Source organism: Bicyclus anynana, chromosome 2, assembly GCF_947172395.1.
Source record: "Bicyclus anynana chromosome 2, ilBicAnyn1.1, whole genome shotgun sequence".
NCBI lineage: Eukaryota > Metazoa > Arthropoda > Insecta > Lepidoptera > Nymphalidae > Bicyclus > Bicyclus anynana.
The window spans coordinates 9,303,120-9,323,735 of NC_069084.1; the positions used below are offsets into that span (position 1 = coordinate 9,303,120).

The window sequence follows — 20,616 nt, forward strand, 5'->3', positions numbered from 1 at the left end:
ATCTACTTACTGTAAGATATCCACGAAGGGTTGTCAGTAGGCACAGAATTAGTATATTTGTTAAATAGAATCTCAGTTTCGTATAGGTTTATGTCTAACATAGGTACGTCAAGTTATTGAATTAGTTTGCTGGTACAGGCTAATTCGACACGTCGATTCTATTTCTACAAACGCTAACACTTCGCTTCGCTACAAACGCTAAAAAATGTATGACATAATGGGAATGACAGATACGATGGATAACTTGATCACATGACCGGTTGTTACCGAATGTCATTCTCATTCATTATTTAATTTTCGAAGCGTTTGCGATCGTAGAAAGAGAATCGACGTACCACATGGCTACAGGCCCTGGTGAGAACAGGTGCTTCATACCTAATTGTTGTTAGCCCTGCTTTGTACCTACGATAGATGTTGGTCGCCGCATGTGATTTAATTTTTATGACATTTTTATGATCTACCATAAATTCCATAAATAAAAACGATAGTTATAAATACGAGCAGCTAAATACATGTTTTAGATAAATAAACAAATGTAAATTATAAAACCACTGTACAGAAACGAGTCTCATACAAAAAAACCAAGATTAACATGACTAGATTAACCAGAAAAAAGAGACCGCGGATCAAAATCATAAATCATGCTCATTATATTCGAACAGGATTATTTTTTACTGAAGAAAATGTTCAAAAAAGCATCAAAAGGTTATAAGGGGGGCGCCATTTTGTGAGGACACCGTCGATTAGGGCGGGAAAATGTGAAGCTGTCAACGAATCACAGACCCCCATTCAAAAAGGCGTTCTAAAATTCTACCAATAGGACAGAAGGCTGGTCTGATCATGCGCTTTGGCGTCGATCCATAGAATTATAGATATAATACGGCAGTGTGGGCTTGGCCTCTGCCGTGAGAGGATGTGTGTTGCACCACAATTTTTTAGAGAAAAAAGAAAATGTCGAAGTGCCTATTAACCGAATAGTGATAAGTAACCAATTTTAGTGTATTTTGTGATAGAACTATTGTAGTTGTGTTTTGTTTGAACTGAATAGATAAATGATTAGTTAGTCAAATAAAAAATCCATTACTGTTTGCTAATTAAAATAATAACTCATGATTATTTCTTTATACTAAAGACATAATACGTACAAAGATATAAAATACTTTTAACGTTAACCCGTTCACTGCGCACGGCTGATATAACGCGTGATTTATCACGGGGCTGTGACTTTCACGGGGCGCGGGTGTGATTATCATCAGTGATGGTGATGGCCAGCGGTGGTGGCGGGCTGGTGCAATCCCCGCCCGACATGTTGCACCACCACAACATCATGGACACATCTTCTCATGTCGAAATGATGCCCAGTAAGTTTCTCAAAAGTTTGTAATCTATGTATGTATGTTTATTCTTACAATCTTGAAAAAAAACGTATCGTATGCTCCTGGAGGAAAACGAATGTGGTTATAAACATTGTCCAAAATTGACATTGAAAAGTTGACATGACAAAAGCATAGATACCTACGTCTATTCTTACAATCTTTAAAAAAAAAGTAGTGTATTCCTAGAGGACACTGGAAAAAGTACTTATAAGCACTGTCTAATGAAAAGTTGACATGTCATAAGCATAGGTGTATGAATTTAGATGTTTCTATCCTTTTTAACTTTTTAGTGGTATTATTTTTATTTATGCCTCTTTTAAACTTCAAATATACAAAATGAGTGTAATATTATGTTTTATATATTTGAGGATATTAAAAATAGGTGACCCCTACTTTTTAAATAAACTCTTTGTCTAAAATAGTGCACTGTATTTAAGTTAAACAAGCAGTTACTCCAATTAGAATTTAGGGCAAAGGATGAAAAAGTGCATAATAATACATATTATTATAGAGTATACCCAGAGTAGGCCTAAGTTATTTTACAATATAGGCAGATAGGTACTTACTTCTTTTTTATTGAAGCATTTCAAAACCTAATAATTTGATAAATCCGCCCAAAGTTTAACCAATAAATGTGATGTAGTAACAAGGGGTGCCCCTGATTGATTTATAATCCACGGGGTGGATTGCACCCGCGCTTTATTTTTGCTAATGCAAGCGAGACCGACCATTAGAGGGTTAGAAGATTTATGTTTGATTTCTTTCTTAAATAAACTATTTCCACTCCTAATCTACGTGTGCAATTGTTGTTTGGCATACTAGTTATTTTAAGTTTAATCGAAATGGTTGGTGTTTTTTTTATTTTCCAGTTTTACGAACAATTAAAGAACAGTTGTTTTGTAGCTGATAAATTTCCATTAAAATAAAATAATAAACCATAACATAGGTACGTAGTAGGTATCTACACAAGTGTATACACGGACAGCCATAGACATGATACTCTCCTGGATATCTCAAAAAAAAAAATAATACTTGCAAATACTGCATTATATTATGATTTAGTCGAATGTTTACCCAGTTCATTAAATAAAGCTCGCAAAAAGGAATTGTGACTTTATTTTTTTATTTTTTTTTAATCTGCGACTAGCGATGCACTACGATAGCGATATGTACGTCAACATTTACTTACTGTAACGCTAAGAAATAAGGGTTAATAAATGGCTTTATTATTAAAAGGTGAAATGAAGTTTCCTATGTAGGTACCTATATTATCTATCGGATCTAGGTGACGTTGTAAATTTTTGGCGGATAAAAAAAAATGTAAATTAGTCACTATTTATAATGAACTTCCGCAAAATAACACCTAAAATAAATTATGATTTAAGAAACCTATTCGTAACTTCTTAAATAGCCCTTTAATAATAAATAAATTGGATATTTTGGTCCATCCGTATCGATAGGGATCTTGATCTGTATCGCGTTTACAACTTAACTCCTCTAATGGTTTGGTGGCATTATAAAATATGAATGTCCCATCTTTACCTACCTTCAACATTTGAAACCATAACGACATTAAAAACTCCTCATTCTGGAGCTCTGACCGCCGGTTGCTTGGAAACTAGGTACTCGAAAGCCCTGCAACTGTGTGGGTGGATGTTTTTAATTAATTTTTAATATCATTTTGTATTTTATAAGCACTGTTGAAAGGTAAAAAAAAAAATTAAATAAAAGACTTTATAAGGTTAATAGTGTACTTTTCTACTCCTTACATATATAAGATCGTTGTAAGGTTTGAAGGTGTAGATTTTTTAAATAATTGTATGCTACAAGTATAGGCAAAATATATTTAAGTAGGACCACACAGAATTGTGGGTCTGGATTACCTACTTTATGGAGACCTACTTAGTTCTGTTGTCGTTTTTAACGAAGTCTCCTGTTATTTCAACCATGGCATCTAATATCATAAAGATATGTGCTACTGAAGTCATATTGTAGTGGCCAAGTGTTTTGGCAAACACAAGTGCACTCTCATAGTCCGACGGAACGATCGAAACGCTTAATGAGGAATAGGCGCAAGGCTCATCGGCTTTACATAACCTGTAATGGAAGATGTACCTATTAGCACCAACTTCTAAATCCCAGGGACTTTTTTAACAAATCTTGTTTTTGACGGACTACTCCGTCTGATTTGATTTTCGAAACTTGGTTGGCCAATGAAGCCGTATTTGGTTCAAAATATTCTAATTTTGAGTCGAAAGCAGTTTTATAGATAGGTCGGTAGTCAAACGGAAATATTGTTGTACCATTGGACTATTACCGTATTCGCTCGTAATCTTAACCCAGTCTCTTCCACCTACTGTCAGCCACTGACGATCAAGTAAGCTCAAATGCCTGCAGCGCTAATTGTGTGTGTTGTCGCGATCGGCATGATGCCATGCGCATCACGACCAACACACGATCAGTTTCATCGGTTGTCAAGTCGTCGCGCTGCAGACATGTGAGATTACTTGATTGTCAGTGGCTAGCATTATTGTTGTACCTACTATCAGTGGCATGCATCTCATAGATGCAAAACTACACTGCCTAGCCGCAGGACTCGGTATAAATCTGTATTAAGAAGGGTTTTTCCATTTTGTGATTTTCATGTATAGTGCTTAATCTATTAGAAGCCTTGTATGTGCCACTGGTAAGGGCCTATTAAAGTACCTACATCCATTTTCAATACAATAATATCTAACTATAATCTGTCAGTAAGTTAGAGTGAGTAACACTATTACAATCTATCACTAGTGGACGCCCACGACTTCGACTGCAATTTTAGTTTGTCACAAATCCCACAGGTACCTTAGATTTTTCCGGGATGAAAATAACCTATGTGTTAATCCTAAGTAAAGTCCATTTCCATTCCAAATTACAACCAAATTGCGTCAGTAGTCGCAGAGCAATAGGAGAACAAACATACACACTTACACACACACAAACTTTTGCCTATAAAGTGATTACCAAATCGCCAAAAATACTTTTTGTCCTTCGTCCAGTAAACTTTACTGTTGCACTGACAACATGGGTCAGGGTCTAAAATAAATTTCATATAATAATTTACCTGAAATGTATTTATAGTAAATTCGGGTAAATAAGGTAAATGTTAACTAATTTATACATAAAAAGCAAAGATTGACTGGATATTTGCAAAATAAATAAGATTATATAATTTCAAAATCTATTAAAAATCTTTTATCGTAATTAGATGAAAATTCATACAGTTTTAGCTTCCTTACATTAAATGTGACATTTTTTAATATGTGAGCTATAAACATAAACACAGAAATAACAAAGATATTAGTAATTTTGTTTAAACGCCCATACAAATCTAAAGATCATTAATTGCCTACGACGTCATTAGTTCGTACCATTTTGTATGGGGCGTTTTTCAGGGATCCGCGGCAGCGCCGCAAATCTGACTCTTTAAATCCCTGTAGCTCCGAAAGTAATGATCGCAGATACCCTGTTACTTTTACAAAATTGCTTTACTATTAGCATACTCTTAATTTATATACAATTTAAAAAAACTGTCATCATCCCTATTACATCAGAATAATGTATTGGCAGGTAAATAAAGTTACTTAGGTACCTACCTACCTGTACCTTGAAATATGACTGCAAAAATATCAACTTTCAAAACAAACTGTGAGGCGAAGTTACAACAAAAATGCAGCAAGACAGCAGTGTTTGCCTTTTAGCGTGCAACGTTTTATTGCTGACACTAAGTAGCGAGGCAAATAGCGTGCTTAAAATAGCTATCTTGAGTTGTTGAGACGTTACACGTACCTCCATACGCGCTTAGGTGGCCCACTGAGTTATGAGAGGAAAAATACTTGGACACCGTAGTATTGTCTGTTATTGCTACAATACCATAAGTATGTTATAGGGTTCTGTACCTCAAATACCATACCGTAGGTAATAAACGGAAGCCTTTTGACGGACTCCGTGGCGCAGTGGTATGCGCGGTGGATTTATGAGACTGAGGTCCTGGATTAGATCCCGGGCTGGGCTGATTGAGGTTTTCTTAATTGGTCCAGGTCTAGCTGGTGGGAGGCTTGGGCCGTGGCTAGTCTGACAAAAACGTACCGCCAAGTTATTAAGCGTTCCGGCACGATGTCGTGTAGAAACCGAATGGGGTGTGGATTTTCATCCTCCTCCTAACAAGTTAACCCGCTTCCATCATTGCATCATCACTTACCATCAGGTGAGATTGTAGTCAAGGGCTGCGCCACGGCGGCCGTCAAAAAGTTTACCAAAAACCATTAAATCACAACAAAAATGCTACAAAATTAAACTAGGTTGGTGGTTCTACTTCCTCAGTTAATCTCTGACACAAAGAACGTTACTCAAAAAAAGAATTTACAGTTGAGTGAGGTTATTAGAGGTTTTGCACTAATTTGAGACGATGTAGACGGATATCAAATTAATTGAACGGAAATTTTTGATTTTATGTATTTTGTTTTACGATTTTAAAGCTATGCTAAATAATAATTTTTATTTCATTGCAAAACATCGCCGACTCGTTTTATTTTTAAAACAAGTTCGTATGTAGCCCGAGGTATAAAATTAATTTGACTGTGCAAATTCAAAACATAGCAACTAACAAAAAGTTTTTGAGAGGAATGTCTCAGAAAGTGCAAAAATGACATTACACCTTTGCCGTAGTTCCGTTTGGAAAATCTAGTTACCTTTTTTGTAGTAGATATAATTTGTTATACCTATAGTTTTATGTGGGAATACATAAATACCTATAATTGTATCTTTACAAAAGGTTGAATAAGCTTTCGTCTATGATGTTTTTTAAATTAGCTATTTACCTAGCCAATACCTATCCTCCAAGTAAACGATAAGTGTAAATAATGATAAAAGTGCTAGGAACTGAATACTTGGTGGTAATCAAACCTCTCGGATTTTAGTACGGTTTTTGAACTGTAGAGCTATTGGGATTTTAAAATTATTACATAGTTTATTGATAGGGTAGGGGTTAGGGTTATTGATTGGCCAGGTACACAAACTCTTTAAGGTTTGAATACGGAATACCAGTGCCCCAGAAAATCTGATTACCTAATATGTCCTCAAATATATTAGGTAATCAGATTTTCTCACTATTTGTCAGTCAGTAAATATACTATACCTATCTAATACTCAAAACATAAACATTGTTTCTACATATTTCCGTTATAGTAAAGATTTTAAGACCATCCAGCCGATGTGCTGTGCAATTTACTAACTTTAAATGTTAATGTTACAATAGGCTGTTTGATACCTTTTTTAAGGGTCTTAAATTGATTATTAGCGTTGTACTAGATTGAAAAAAATTGTTATATATTTTCAACACATGTACCTATACATAAAAAGTTAAATTTTTAAGTATTTTTTATTTTTGACAATATGGTCAATATTTTAACTGGCTTATGACGTCACGTTAACACTAAACCTTAACTAAACGCAGTGTTTGACAAAGTTAATAAATTAGTTTGACTTTAATTCCTTTAGTGACATCAAGTTACATCGTGACGTGACAAAATGGACGACAGCGTTTTTCTCATTTACAAAAACTGATAAAATATATTATGAAATCCTTAACTTTTATTAATTGATATTGATATACCCACCATGTACTACACGAAATCAATATCATTTATATTAAAGTCCACTACCCTATTCAGCAAAAATGAAAATTCAAAAAATGTCGCTTTGTAGGTTTTTAAATTGCACAGTCAATCTGATTACCTATACAAAAAGTACTTACCTATAAATAATATATTTAAGAACTATACTGAAAAAAACCATCGGTCATCCATCTTAAACTCGGTGTGGACCACCAGAGCGCGTTTTATTAGGGTGTGAACTCGGTAGCGTTCGCACCTACCTCCTAAACTAAACTCGTGCGTGTGTGCCGCCGACACAGCCTTAGCAGACTATTTATTTACCATACTTGCCGACATAAAATATAAAAATGTTGTAAAAAAACTGGTGAATGTTTTCTCTACGACGAAGTTCCGGTTTTCAAAGCGATATTTTTTACGTTTTTGAACAAACGATATTTTATATTATAGATATGTTACGTACCTACAAAATCACGCAAAAAGTGATCCGAATTTAGCTATTTTACTGAGTGCAGACATGCACAATTTTGCGTTTATATATTTAAGTACAAATATAGTTTTTACACTTCCTAAACACGCAACTTAACATTGTAGACAATATTTAGGTATTATTTGTTTAAATAACTTTCGTTGTTTAATAAGCGAGCGACTAAATGAAATTAAAACAATTATGCACATTTGTCCGCCTCATTTTTGATGCGCTACTGCTCTATCTTTAGTATAAAATATCGTTGTTTTGAATCTATATAAACAGTTATCGATTCATTTACCTATACTTTTCCAATAAAATTACTTTTTTACAGATTTAGCTTTTTTACGATTTTATTAATGTTCAACCAAACTAGGATTGTCTCAAATTAGGTTAAGACTTCTTTTTTTTATCATAAATTGAATATAAAAATTTTAACTCCATAATTAAAAATTACTTAATAAAGTTATTAATTAATTAAATTTATATTTTCCGAGTTTTTCATTTTAACAAAAATTAAATTGAAAGTATTTAGAGAAAACACTATATGGATTGTCGACTACGGAACCCTAAACACTAAAGGTTAAAAGTAGATTTGGCTATAAAAAGTTTAATAAAAATGTAACTCACATATCACAAATTCGCTTTCTTGTCTATCTAATTAAGTGGAAACCATAACCGGCACGTTAAATAATGCTGGTGGAAATTTCATCACTAGGGGGGACCTAATGCGAACATATGTTTAGGAGATACGTTATCGAGTATAAACGTTTCAACACACTTCGGTAGTAAAACGCTAAGTAAACGCAAATCATTTTATCTGTACGCTGTTAAAAGCCCTCATACTCACTTAATATCTACCTACTAACATGCCCATATGTCGATTTTTCACCAATGTAATCCGCTTGATAAGCTATTGCACACCTCACAACGCGATTAGTTTGAAATTGTACTTTTTGCCTGATCTAAGAGCACCTTACCCTTAGAGGGCCATGGTAGCCCATGCATTGTTGACTTTTCAGTTTTGTGCATTTTAAGAAATTAACTATCACGTGTCTCAAACGGTCAAGGAAAAACATCGTAAAGAAACCTGCATACCAGAGAATTTTCTCAACTTTCTGTGTGTGTAAAGTTTACTAATCCGCATTAAGTCAGCGTGGTGGACTATTGGCCTAACCCCTCTCATTCTGAGAGGAGACTTGAGATCAGCAGTGAGCCGAATAGGGGTTGATAATGACCTGATCCACAGCTCACTGTAGCACCGTGCTGAGGATACCGTTTTTGTCCACGACCAGATTTTTGTATATTCTGTTTGTTTATTTTATTTTATTACTTGTGTGTGGACAAATAAAAATATATTCTATTCTATTATATCTAAACTTACATGTAAAAAATTCTTTGTAAGTTCTTCAAATAAGAAGCCGAATACCTACTACACATTTTGTTTTCTTTTTCGGATAAAAAAATATCCCGCTTGGGTTTTAGAACAATAAGATTTATTTTGATTATTACTTGGTTATTTTATACTTTGCTTCCGATATAGACGAATGAGGATCAGGCGCAGGACCGACGGCTTTTCATCCTCTCTGAGACATGAGATTATGTTGTGACGTCACCACTCTAGAAAAAAATACAATAATTTAAAATATTATAGGATATGGATTGGCAGTAGTATTGGACCTACTAAAGAGGTGAATATTATTTTAATGCCTTGGTAATTTTGGAAAATGGTGGTTATTTTTTTTCGACGTACCTACAGTCAAGGCCCTGATTTAGGACAACGATCTTATATTTAAAATATAGTTTCTGTTCGTCTTATTTATACAAATATAATACGGAATGCTCTGTTAGTGATTCCTGCCATCTATAATAATTTGAATACTTACAGGGTTAAACAAAAAAAAACTTTGAACTAAATGTATATCATGTAAGCATTATTGTAGCCAAGCATTAAAAATATAGTTTTTTCAACAACTAAATTCATAAATATTTAATGCTACTTAAACTCTAACTTACAAGTCCGTGTTAAAAAAGGTGGACACCTTTTATATTTACATATAAATGTAAACTTTCTTTTAAACATTGCTTGATAACTAGTTAAAACTTTTATATACCTATACGGTATACCTTTTTGTCAAATTTAAATGGGTTGAGTGTCTTTTGATATTAAGATACAAGTTAGGTCTTGAAATGCGATCTTGTAACTTGGAAGAAGTACCTACAATTCGTATCACCTACCTACATCTAGAACGTGGCATAGTAGGTATGCATGTTTTTCAAACTTGAAGATAGTGACACTAAGTATAGTAAACGCGTTATAAACTAAGTCGTTGGGTCATAATCCATAGCCAATATTACTACTATTCTTTCTTGAGGGGGAATGGTACCACTGTACCGCTCAGAAATGACGGCATAGTGTTCAGAGTTATTTTCTGAAATAGTAACAGCCTTCTAAGCGTTATTCATGTTAGTTCATTTCACAGGTCATTTTTGTTCAAGGGCTTGTAGTCTAAGAGGGAATATGCAGCTTAGAGCCACCACACTACTCCGAGCAAGTTAGACTGAATAAATTATACAAACAACAATAACAATCAAAGATTTATCACCTAAACCACCTAGCGTGACGATTAATTAAGTATTAGACTCAGTTCAGTCTCGAAGTATTCACAGATTTATCATGTCTGGTCGAACCTGTGCCTGTAGGATGATAGAATAGAATAGAATAGAAATCATTTATTTGTTAACACAACACATAACTACATAATAACTTAAATCTAATACATTTACATCGTAATAATAACTTAAAACTAATACATATATATATAGAAAATATGTTAGCAAACACAAAAAAAAAAGAAAAATTAAAAAAAAAGGAAAAAAATATATAGAATTATTTGTTTATTATTAATTAATAATTAATAATTGCCACAGTCTGCTTTTTGGCAATCTAACAAATACAATCGAAAAATTTTCTTAAAAGTAAATTTAGATTTTACCTCCCGAATAGGTGGGGGAATGTTGTTCCAACATTTTGTGGCAAGATATTTAAAACTGCCACGAAATGCTGCAGACCTGTGCTGTGGCATTATTAAAGGTGGTACTTTAGACCTCTTACCATAGCTAGGTTCCCGCCAGGCTAGCTTACTGTATAAATATGGAGGTTCTTTAGTTTTGACAACACCAAATAAAAGAGTGCCTACTAATAGCTGATACCTATGTTTCATATTTAATATTTTATTATTAATTAAAAATGGGGTGATGTGTGATCTGGGCGGGACGGTGAAACAAAAACGAGCACAAGCGTTTTGAACTCGCTGAATCAATCGCCACGACTTTTGTAGAAGACATGAGCCATATGCAGTAAAACAATAACTAAATGATGGGATTCGGATGTAAAATTTCACGTACTAACGCTATTACGCTATACGCTATACTGAAAATTATGTACCCTCAGTACATAATTTTCACTTGTTTATGCCTTATTATCGATGCATTTTTCAATTGCGCTTTAATGCGATATTTACACTAGAGTAAAAACCGCACATACAAAAGCTAGAGTTACCAATAAAACTTCATTGGATTTAAAATGCCTGTTTCTTTCGGTGTACGCCTACGCGTTACAGACAGATACTTGTATTTTAAACCTTATCATATATAACATAAGGTCCAAAATGGCATTCCACAAAAGATGCTACAACCGGAACTGGTTAGATTTTATCTGTCCCTTTAAAAATTGCCGTGGACATGAGGCGCCGAAGGTTCTGACCTAATTAAGTGAGAAATTATTGGAGTTTTCTCGTATGTTTGCTGTAAATTAATTCGGCTACTCGTTACCTGGGGACATTGTTGGTAGTTACTTTAATGAAAGTTCATTTGAAGAGCCAAAAAAGCTTTAAATTTCCTGGCCATTGTCTACTCATACGTAGTATGAGTATAGTAATAGTTGTGACAGAGTTAGTCCGGAGAGGTTGGGGAGCGGGGTGCTACTATCACCATGATTATTGCTACCTAGCAGCTGCATTATAGTAATACAGATTTAGTGGCTTGATATATGTATAATGTATATGTATACATGATGCCTAACACCTATACGAGTACTATATTACAGAGAAGCGATCGATATAGGCAATGGTTTTCCACATTTTTTGTGTTAATTGGATAGTTAAAGGTATTTAATAATATTATAACCCATAATAGCTAGTTGGTATTTATAAACATAAAAAAATAAAATGAAATTAAACATAACGAATATTACTTCAGAAAAAACAAAATATTATTTGAACGCGTTGAAGTCTTTTATATGAATATCCGTGTGCACGTCAAGTTTATGCAAAATATATTATTTAAATAAAAATAAAATATTAAAAAATAAATTTATGCTGTTAAAGTCAAGCTGTAAATTAATTGGTAACCACTTTTTTGTTTTTGGATATATTACTTACGAAAACTTTTAATTTATGTAACTTTTCGCCAAAAACTAAGAAGGCTTGAATAAAAAATAATACCTTACTATGTATTGTATGTTTTAAACTTCTTTTATAAGTATAATGTATAAGCGTTAACACAGTTTTACTGACTAATTGGAGGGAAACGGAAATATTAGTCATGTAAAAAAATTTTCACCATATATTTTTTTTATATGGACGTATTTTGCATTCTTTATACAAGATATAAAAGAGCGTAAAAGTTTTAAAAATAAACATGTTTTAATCATTTGTACATTTATAAGCTAACTTCAAATTTTAACCTATTTCAAAAAAAGGAAGTGATTTCTCAATTTGACCGTACATATTTTTTTTGACCAATAGTAGTTTTCGTTTGACTAAGACATTGCTTCAAGTTTTGTTTTATTAAATCAGAGGTAATAAAAAACAAATACGGACAAAGTTACGGGCATGCACTAGTGCTAATAATTTATTATACGAGCACTTTGGTAGTTTTATTTTATTACATTTAGTACAAATTAGAATTATTTGATACACTCAATGAAACTGAAAAATATTTCTTTTACGTCTACAAGGACAACTGAAACGTTACTAAAAAAAACTAAAATATATAAATATGTATATTTGTATATATTTTAACTTTGCTTTGGAAATAAACTGGATTTTAAACTAAAATAAATTTAGATACTAATAGATGCAGGTACACGTAGCGGCTCTCCTTGATGTCGACATGCAAGCCAATGTACCGGACTCCGAGTCGAAAACATTTGAAAACGAAAGCGCTAATCTTTATATTATACGATAAACCTCCGATACGATCACTGAAAAGGAGATTAACGAAAAGCAAATAAAGAAAAAATGCAGGACGAATGTCGATTAAAATGCGTAAGCGCAACAAAACAACGTACCTACCTTTTTTTTATTCTTTACAAGTTAGTCCTTGACTACAATCTTACCTGATGGTAAGTGATGATGCAATCTAAGATGGAAGTGGACTAACTTGTTAGGAGTATGAAATTCCGCTACTCATTTCGGTTTCTACACGGCATCGTACCGGAACGCTACGAGTAAATCGCTTGGCGGTACGTCTTTGCCGGTAGGGTGGTAACAAGCCACGGCCGAAGCCTCCCATCAGCCGAAACCTACTAGAATGAAAGCTTGCGAAAACCTGACATACCTAAAGCCTCCGTAAGTCCTGACATCAGGGGTTTCCTGTTAGAGATAGCTTATAGCAATAAGGCCGCCTTTGCATGCCAATTTTTAGTTTTAATTATTATTTTTGAATTTTCAGTTGGTGTGAAATATAGTTTTTACGTATATATAAGAATAAAAGTGCATAGGCTGAAAATTTGTCAGCCTATGTACCTATTATACAGTCAACAAGTACGTTAGCCAATTTTTATGACCTTGGACCATGGTAGCTTTGGAAGGAAGTAGGTTTCAAGAGTCCAGATTCTTAATTGTCCAAGTGTAAATCATATTTTTATTGATCAACTGGATATATAACTGACTGAAGGGTGACTGGAGATCTGATTTCTCATAATTGACGAAGAAAATATAAATATCATTCTTGGACAGTTTAGGGTCTGCAATAACCCTGGAGCCTTGAAAACTCCTACCTTCCAAAACTACCACAGAAACTCCCTACTTCCCTATGGTAGGAGCATGGACTAAACAACTTTCAGCCTTCATAAAATGAGGTAGTCACTTAGACTATATTATTGCCATTGTGTATATTTAAGTTTACGAACAGAAAAACCAATTATGACAAGTGGTGACAATTACAAGTATAATAACTAACAAAACCCTAAAACAAAGTTATAAAAGTAGCCGCATAGACATAGAATTCCGATAATTCTAATTAAGATACGATTCTATAAATCGTATTACAAATCGTACAGTAACGAGACGCCCACCGTAATAATATAAAACCTCCTTTATCGGCTGCGTAAATTCTGTCAATTACGGGTCGGGATTTTCGCTTCAGAAAAAATAAAATTAAAAAAAAAGATCCCGCCTCGCTGCCACTGGCGCCGGCCGGAGATAAGGACGGATTTTTTCGAGCATTTCTTTTGTTTTTTTTTTCAACTGGAGACGTTATAGGTCTTTTATGGGGGACACTCGATAACGTTCGAGATTATTTTTTAACCCGTTCAGTAAATCCGGGGTTCGGAATTATTAATCTATTTCTGAATTCGGCAACATTATAAAATTTCGTTCGTTTAAAATAGAACATTTTGCAAACTTTTTATAAATGTTTTTAGATATATAAGAAAATATTGGGTTTAAGGTATTTTTTATTTTTGTTTTATTTCCATCGTTATAAAAAAACACCTACAATTCCTTTTTATAAAACAGAACAGATTTCCACCCCATAAATAAGCAAATTCAAAAAATCACAATTGTCTTTAATTTTGCATTTAGTATGGATGCTATGAGATAAAGAAGAACCGTAAACCTAACCTTTATGACTTACAATTAGGCGCGATCACGACACCGGCAAAATACGGGTTTTCAAAAATTACACACCAAATGATGAAGTTAATCCTAATTTGCCACAAATGACGCCCATCTTGGCAGCTGTCAAATAAACTGACATCTCTATGCCCGCCTCTGACATCTATTTTGTCCATCGACAATAGATTTGGGAATGCGGACAAGCGTGCGATATTTTTTGCATTTTTTTTTGCGACGGTGAGTGACGAATCTACAAAATATTTGCTATTATCTTACAAACTGATATACAGCGGCGCCTGGATGTCGACTATTTTGGATTTGTTGACAAACATTTAAGTACCTACTTACCTGCTTTTTATGGCAATACTTATTTTTTATCCCTTTCATTATTTCGTTGGTACAGTGGTAGTGAAAAGTGAACGTTACTTACGAAACATCACATCTAACTAATAACTAACGCATTGGAGAAGTGTGGTGCGTCTAAAGTCCAAAGTCCAGATTTGGAGCAGCGTGGTGAGTCGAAGCTCTATTCCTCACTTCTATAAGGAGGGCGGCTTGCTCTGCAGTGGGCCATATAAATATGTAGCCTCAGACATACCTAACCTACTTACGATTATTAGGCAAAAAAAGAAGTCAAACATTAATTTTATTTAAGGGATGTTAAGGACACATTTTTATCAGTAGGTAATCGTTTAGGGAGTTTTTTTTTCATCTACTCTCTACGAGCACTTACTTAATAAGATGTCAAAATGAATTTTATAAAAATGTATGGCATTGTAGCGGACTAGTTTGGAGGCTGTTGCACCCTTACGTCATATAACAGATATCGTCAGAGCTAGAATGCTAAGCCAAAAAAATGAAGGGTTCATTTACCAAACATTTTTCGAGTGTAAAGTCTTTTTTTAGAATCGAAATTCGAGATAGACACAGGTTTTGTAGAGTTATGTTGAACTCATGCTTTTACTAAATTGCTTTGGCAGCCACCCTTAGCATATAGGTACATATGGGGGCCTATGGGATCTTCTAAGACGCACCGGAACGTACCTCTTATGCTATTCATTACGTCACATAAATTATACTTACAGCTAATACAGATTTTGTTTAGCATAACTTTGACTTTTTTAAACTGCTATTTACTTGTATTGCAAATAGTTTGGTACTTCAGTAGTTACTAGGTATTTAAATATGCTAATGTGATTTAGCATATGTACCTACCGGTTCACTGCAGCTGTGTATCGAATAGATAAAGATGCCAGTCAGAGGATCTATAAGCTTTTTTTTCTTCTAAGTTTTTTAGTAAGCATTCAAAGAACATCAATAACAACTGATAGTGGTCGTTAAGGAAACATTACCACCAAAAGCCCGTCAACACGCATTGTAGCAGCGTGGTGGGTCTAAGCTCTATATCTTACACGGAGAGAGGCTGGGCCGTTAAAATAGGCTGACAATGACGAATTAGTGTACACCTAAAGCCTACGGAACTCTAAAAACCTGTACAACTGTGGACGTAACTCAGACAACTTTATCGCTATTTGAATATTTAAGTCGCAGGTATTTTTTGTGTGGCTGTCTTGAAATTTGAGCGTTCAATTCGTAAAAACAAAAGCCTAGTGACAATTGTAGACTATTTGTTTATGGATTACAATCAACGTCATTTGAAAATAAGCTCTACTGTTTATTAATAGAGTTAACTTTCGAGTTAAGGGTAACAAAAAAATTAGAGGCGCCACAATTTTGTCGCCCGATATCCGGTGTGTGAAAGGGACTTTTGTACTTTTTGTTTTTTTTTTTCTTCGGCCTCCGTAGGTCAGCGGCCATGGCGTTAAAATATTGTCCGTACTTGGCACAATGATTTATAGGTGCTTGACATTTTTAGTTCTATTTCTTTTCATTCGGAAGTCTGACTGTAACAGATGCTGCACTTCTTATAAGTAGCTGTTGATATTTCAAGTATATTTAAAAAAATATTGCGGTTTCGACCTCTTCTTCTGACATTTTTTCCTACGAGTTAATAATTTTTTTTATCTAAATAGCAATAAATAACTGAGATTAGTTATTTTTATTCAGTAAAATACATAAAACCAACAAAAGAAAACATGAGACTTAATAATATAATAATGAGTCTAGTCTAGGCTTCAGCTGAATGGGGCGCATCCTCAGCTCTATGCTACAAACTGTTTATATTAATTATTGTGTACATTTTGCTAGTAGTTCAGATATATATTAGCTACTAACTGGTACAGAAGTAATCATCATACGATACGATATGTTCAGTTACATATCATAAAAATAGACGATTTGTGAATTAACCAGGCCTTGATAGCTAGACCTTAGACATTTTCTACAAGTCGAAAGTTTGTCAAGTCGTTGTTCATATTCACCTATGGTAGGAGCACTATCAGTAGAATACGGTAGATAACTATGGAGTTTATTTAGATGATCGTGATTTTAGTAGCCACTTTATGACGAAGATAGTCAGTTCCCTAACTTTAAGAGTGCCTGGCAAAACGTTTTCACGAAGAAGTGGCTGCTGAGCTGATCTAGTAAAAAGTAAGCTACAGAAAATATAAGAAAATTGATGCCTTTTACTTTCACTACTACAAGGTCACAGAGCCGTGAGTCTCATTATGAGAGGAGACTTGAGCTCAGCAGTGAGCCGAATATGCGTTGATGACGACGAACGACTACAACGTACTCGCAAGGTTAATGTTAAACATCTTTAGTTACTATTGCTAACATACAAAACCAAGTTGATCCAAATGCCTTAGTCACCTGCCTATTTACTATAATACATAGCAGGAACTCTCAAACCATCGTTGCCTTATGAGCCTAGTATCAAACCTGAGACATTCCAAACCAAGTCTCTAGTAAGGTGTGTCCAAGTATGAAGTAATCAAAGGCATTGAGATTCATCAAAGTTAATTAAAGCGAACAATCCCAGTTGCTAACGAAACCAATTACGAATCGGTGTCAGAACAATTTTACCGAGAAAGCTTAACTAGTAAACAGACGCGGCGTTATTCCACAAACAGAACCATTAATCGACAAATATTGTGTGTTTGTTTTGTACAAATTCTCTCACACGGCCTAGGACGTGATCTGACGGCTTTCTCACGATCGGCAGGTCATTAATTTATTAAATTACTAGGTTTGTTCTCGCAGCTTCGATCGCATTCGTCTAGTATAGCAGTTGGTTGGTTCTTCGTCCGTAGTTTTGTCAATATTTTTTTTTGGTTAATCAAAATTCAAATGATTGCTTAGTTCATGCCTAATGGAAAGCATTGGCAAGTTCTGCGCGCTTGTCTAGAAACTGAATTTTCTATTGACTCATGGCTTGAACTAATTTAGGTTGAAGGAGACAGGAAATATAATAGACCTATGTCTGAGTATTTTTTTCTTTTTTTACTAATACACTCTAGTTGGCAATGATTAAAAAGTAAAAACTAATTAGAATTTAGACGTACCGCCAAGCATTTTAGTGTTTCGGTACAATGTCGTGTAGAAACCGAAAGGGGTGTGGATTTTCATTCTCGTCCTAACAAGTTAGCCTGCTTCCGTCTTAGATTGCATCATCAGGTAAGATTGTAGTCAAGAGTTAACTTTTAAGGAATAATGAATAAGAAAATACTTCTCCGTGCGCAAATAGGTTTATACCTGTAGCAAAGTAAATGACAAATATATTACAAATATATCTGTTAAAACTTACCTACTTAATTAATATTGTGTAAACAAATTAAAGTATACTCATAACTTCACTTCAATTATGTATGTATGTAAACCGTTATTTATATAAATGATTAGTAAGTACCAGTACCTACGACTATGGAGTATCTACGTCATTTTCAGTGGCGTGCACTTCATACATGCAAACATGCGATGCCTACCCTTACAAAACTGTATCGGAGATTACCCTTGTTAAATATCTTGTGCACGCCCCTGGTCATTTTCTCCTCGCAACCTGTGTGTTCTATTAGCTAGTCTCTGATCCATAACAATTTCTTCCTCTCAACCGGTATTCGGCTTCCGCTCCTGTCTAACTAAAGATCCTAATACGATATTATCATAAAACCCGTCTTCTAAAGCATTCGGCTCAGTTATCACTACTGCTTTATTCCGACCAAAAAAAAAGGTTATAATTTTACAGCCTATGAGTTCGTGCTACATTTTTTCGTTTTTTTTTCAATATCTCTGAGCCATCCTTCACATTGTCATAAATCCTACAGTAGCTCGGATCTGTCAGTGTTTTTTAGCCTTTTTTATAAATTTTGGTTTATGATGGTGACACACTGAGTGCATATTTTGTATTACGTTATACCAACAATATTGTACCTATATTGTTAAATGCCCGGTCAACATTAAATACGGACAGACGGACAGATAAAAATAAAAAAAAATATTTTTATAATTGATATGCTGTATTGGCCTCACAGCTGGCAGACCTAAGGTTACACCCACATAGTTCCCATTCCCGTAGGAATACGGGGATAAAATATAGCCTGTTTAACTCGATGATAATGTAGCTTTCCTTTGGTGAAGGAATTTTCAAAATCGGTCCTGTAGTTTCGGTTCTTCGGATCGGGTCTACTTCAAGTACTTTGCTTGGTTTATGCGGCACAATGCTGAGCTGTTACCTTTTTTTCAAGGTTGTGCCAAACATAACGAAGTGGTTTTTGATGCTTCAACTACTTTAGTTTTGATTTTCAATTGATCAGGTGGTTGAGGCATCAGACACAACAATAGTGCTTAGTTAGGCATTGTGGTGTATGGCACAATTTTTTAAATAAATGTTTTTTCTTTCTTTCTTTCTTTCATTGTAGGCTTTGATGTCGTTGAAGTCTTTCTTTAGTATTATGGACTCGGTCAGAAATGATATAACTAATATGATTGACTTTTTATAATTGAAAATAATTATGATAAAATAATAAATGTTCAATTACTTTAATAAAAAACATGAATAAATTTTTAGCCAATTGCCAGAAAAAAAATAGATAGTTACTTACCTAAATGTGTCAAAAAGGTAAAATGTTGCTAAATAAGTCATGACGTAAGTTATATTATTGTTAAATTATAAATACCGGCAAAGACGTACCTCCAAGTGATTTAGAATTCCGGTAGAAGAGGATTTTCATCCTACTCTTAACAAGTTAGCCGCTTCCATCATCACTTACCATCGCGTGAAATTGTTGTAAAGAATAAAGAATATAATTTAAGATTGTATACATACTGACTTGACAGGTCTTATAGGAACCTTTTTTTATAGTTCATACGCTTAGTTTTGTAGTAAGTAAAGATTTTTATTATAAACTTTACTTAGTTTATAATAAAAATCTTAAGTAATAATTGTAAAGAACCATAAGATTAATTTTAAATATTATGAATAAATACATTTTAACAGTTATCTTATTTTAGTAGGCGGTTCATAGCATGCACGTCTATCATGGTAAGCTATGAGCCTTCGCTATAGAAAAAGATTGACTTAAAAACTCTTAAAATAACGTATAAAAATTCAAGGTACCTATATGATATTTTGTTTTATTGAAGGATATTTTGTAATTAATTATAAATAGTAATCTGCCACTGTTGTGTGCGCCTCAAACCTTACGTTAAGCCCTATTAAGCTCCTATAATCTGACGTCTGAAGCTATTAAAATCAAAAATACCACAAAGACATGTAATATTCACGCCAACATAACCTTTATATTCAAAGTAGGTCAGGTTAAATTAGCGTATTTATTTATTCGTTACAATGTATGTTTTAGCCAGCGACTTTGTCTACAATGAAATGCTTGTGGTTGCAAATATATTTGTAATAGTGATACTACCTAGAACAAAGATTTTTTCAAGTTGGAGTTTTTAACTGACTTACATAGAGGTTTTTTTATTTGAAGCATATTTTAATTAAGGATGCCATCCATGTAATTTTTAAACAACTGAATGCACATATTAATATTTATTATTTATGGTGTCTCGTATATATTTATGGGGCATACACCTCCAACTTTTCAATTGTGTGCATTTTAAGAAATTAAATATCACGTGTCTCAAACGGTGAAGGAAATCATCGTGACGAAACCTGCATACCAGAAAATTTTCTTAATTGTAAAGTCTGCCAATCCGTATTGGGCCAGCGTGGTGGACTATTGACCTAACCCGTCTCATTCTGAGAGGAGACTCGAGCTCAGCAGTGAGCCGAATATTCTATTCTATTCTTTTCAATT

At 34.0% G+C, this 20,616-nt stretch overlaps 1 protein-coding gene across 1 annotated transcript in view; it reads left to right on the plus strand.

The window, feature by feature from the left end:
• The first annotated feature begins 887 nt into the window (after window positions 1-887).
• Window positions 888-20,616, plus strand: part of LOC112048867 (insulin gene enhancer protein ISL-1) — a 64,790-nt gene continuing 45,061 nt past the window's right edge. Inside the window, exon 1 of the mRNA XM_052887705.1 lies at window positions 888-1,361. Coding sequence (XP_052743665.1) covers window positions 1,259-1,361 — 103 coding nt within the window. The 5' untranslated portion in view covers window positions 888-1,258. The remainder of the gene's footprint in view (window positions 1,362-20,616) is intronic.